General features: G+C 63.2%; 1 protein-coding gene across 1 annotated transcript in view; it reads left to right on the forward strand.

Annotated features, from left to right (window-relative positions):
- SEMA6B (sema domain, transmembrane domain (TM), and cytoplasmic domain, (semaphorin) 6B) overlaps window positions 1–997 on the forward strand; it is a 15,226-nt gene extending 14,229 nt beyond the window's left edge. The window contains exons 18-19 of the mRNA XM_008592512.1: window positions 319–351; window positions 732–997. Coding sequence (XP_008590734.1) covers window positions 319–351; window positions 732–814 — 116 coding nt within the window. The 3' untranslated portion in view covers window positions 815–997. The remainder of the gene's footprint in view (window positions 1–318; window positions 352–731) is intronic.
- The last annotated feature ends 530 nt before the right edge of the window (window positions 998–1,527 follow it).

The raw sequence follows: 1,527 nt of genomic DNA on the forward strand, positions 1-1,527 counted from the left end.
CCGCCCTGCGCCGCACGCACACGTTCAACAGCGGTGAGGGCAGGCCCGGTGACCGTCACCGTGGCTGCCACGCCCGACCGAGCACGGACTTGGCCCACCTCCTCCCCTATGGGGGGGCGGACAGGACTGCGCCCCCGGTACCCTAAGCCGGGGCCCCCCCGACGCCTTGGCAGTGCCAGCCGCGGGAACCAGGAGCGAGAGACGGCGCCAGGACGCCAGGCCCGGGCCAGCTCCGAGTGGGTGCTCAAGACCCCCACCCTGCCCGCGTGGGGGGCCCCCTCCACCACACGGAAGCACAAGGAGCTCACCCTCCCCCAGCCGGGGCCCGCAGGACACTGAGACAGTTTGGGGGTGGGCGGCCGGGAGGAATTTGCTACGGATTTGCGGTTGACCTTATGCGCGTAGATTTGGGTTTTTTTGCAGTTTTGGGTTTCTTTTGCAGTTTTCTAACCAATTGCACAACTCCGTTCTCGGGCTGGTGGCTGGGGGGCTTTGCAGTGGGGAGAGGAGAGGGGCCTCAGCTGCAGACCCAAGCCCCCAGCCCCGACCCCCCTCGAAAGGTTCCCTCCTCAACCCAGGCTCCTGGCGTGTGTGGGTGTATGTGCGTGTGCATGCCGTGTTCGTGTGCAAGGGGCCCGGGAGGGAGGTGTACGTGTGCGTGCCCGCGAGGGCTGCTGGTGGCGTGTGCGGCGGCGTGCGTCACACGTAGGGTGTGTGTGTCTCAGTGACAGCGTGGCGGCCCCAGCAGCCTGGGCGTCGGCTGAGCCAACGCTGGAGCTTCCAGAAGGCCAGGGGCTTCCAAGATGCCGGTTAGGACTCTGAACCCCACCTCTATAGAGGGCAGGGGGACAATGCCGGGGTTTCAGGCAGGGAGACAGATGGGGAGAGCCTGTCCAGAAGTGACATTGGCAGCAGCTGTCTAAAGGGCTCGGGGGTCTGGGGGGCGGTGAAGGCGGGTGGGCCCCCCTGTAAATACGGCCCCAGGGTGGTCGGAGATTCCCATGCCACCCGTTCCTTTGTGACCTCCTCCCTTTGACCACCAGCTGATCATGCATGCCACGTGGCCAGCTGAGTCCTGGACCCTCTCTGGAGTTTGCCTTCCCCGGTCCCCTCCCCATCAATAAAACTCTGTTTACAACCACCGGCCCCCACGTCTCTGGGTCTGCTCTGTCTTTCTAGGGGTGACCGGGGGCAGTTGGGGGCATGCTTGTGACCCATGGCCAGGTCAAAACAGAAAACGAGGGCTGGCTGGTTAGCTCAGTTGGTTAGAGCATAGCCTTGTAACACCGAGGAGAAGGATTTGGCTCCCCATACCAGCCAGCTGCCAAAAAAAATCCCAGAAAACAGGTGTGGAAAGGTGGTGGTGGGAGGGGGGGTTGCCACCTTCAACTGGATGGGGGCCAGTTTCTGATTGTTCCTTCGGCAAGTATTTAGTGTGCACCTACTGCGTGAGGGGCACTGTGGCAACAAAGAGCCTGTGTTTATGGAGTTCACACCCTAGTGGGGGGGGGGGGGGGGAAGGGGAAA

Source organism: Galeopterus variegatus, unplaced genomic scaffold (assembly GCF_000696425.1).
Source record: "Galeopterus variegatus unplaced genomic scaffold, G_variegatus-3.0.2 Scaffold7981, whole genome shotgun sequence".
NCBI classification, from domain to species: Eukaryota; Metazoa; Chordata; class Mammalia; order Dermoptera; family Cynocephalidae; genus Galeopterus; species Galeopterus variegatus.